The sequence below is a fragment of the Acanthisitta chloris genome, unplaced genomic scaffold, assembly GCF_000695815.1.
Source record: "Acanthisitta chloris isolate BGI_N310 unplaced genomic scaffold, ASM69581v1 scaffold34894, whole genome shotgun sequence".
Taxonomy (NCBI): Eukaryota; Metazoa; Chordata; class Aves; order Passeriformes; family Acanthisittidae; genus Acanthisitta; species Acanthisitta chloris.
Window position 1 is genome coordinate 1 of NW_008669297.1, and position 669 is coordinate 669.

Below are 669 nucleotides of genomic sequence, written 5' to 3' on the forward strand. Positions count from 1 at the left end.
AAAGATGGTGATAGTCTGCCAGGTCGGGGTCCCAAAGTGGGAGAGGGGTCCTTCCTGAGGAGGGAGAAGGAGGGAGGTCAGCACTTGTCAGGAGTTCCCACACCCTCCCAGCAGAACTGGACCCTGGGGACCCTCCCGTGATGACCCACCCTTAAGGGGGTCCTCCCTGTGTGGGCAAGAAGGAAAACAGGGGCTAGGGCCAGGGGGAGAGGGAAGGGAAATATGGGGTAAAAGGGGTGTCATAGCAAGGCTCTTTCAAAACGGTGGCTCAGCCCTGCCAACCCCTGAGGATTTGGGAACTCACCCATCCGCCCTGGGCCTGGATCCAGGCCAGCACGTGCTCCCGCAGGTACTCCATGGTCCAGCCCAGGATGGTCTGGACGAGCTCCGGGACCTTGGTGCACAGTGCCTGTGGGTACAGGGGGTCAGGGAGGGGTCATGGGAGGGGTCATGGGGGGCCTGGACTCACCTTCAGCACCAGTTTGCAGGCGAAGTAGAAGAGAGCAACGACACGGCCCCAGTTGAAAGTGCCATCAGCGAACATCTCCTTGGCCACACGGAAGAACAGTTTTTTGGGGGCGTCACACCCCACCTGCTCAATCATCCTGGGGGGCGTCAGCAGGGCCAGTTAGCGCAGCGGCGACGGGGGCACAGGGCCCTCCCTGTGTC

The 669-nt window shown here is 61.7% G+C and overlaps 1 protein-coding gene across 1 annotated transcript; it reads right to left on the reverse strand.

The window, feature by feature from the left end:
* Window positions 1-3: 3 nt before the first annotated feature.
* BAX (BCL2-associated X protein) lies at window positions 4-604 on the reverse strand (the record flags this gene model as incomplete). Its single annotated transcript, XM_009073265.1, has 3 exons — window positions 470-604; window positions 305-409; window positions 4-54 (listed from the first exon to the last, which is right to left on the reverse strand). Coding segments are annotated over exons 1-3 (291 nt in total), but the record flags the coding sequence as incomplete, so codon positions are not given.
* Window positions 605-669: the final 65 nt, after the last annotated feature.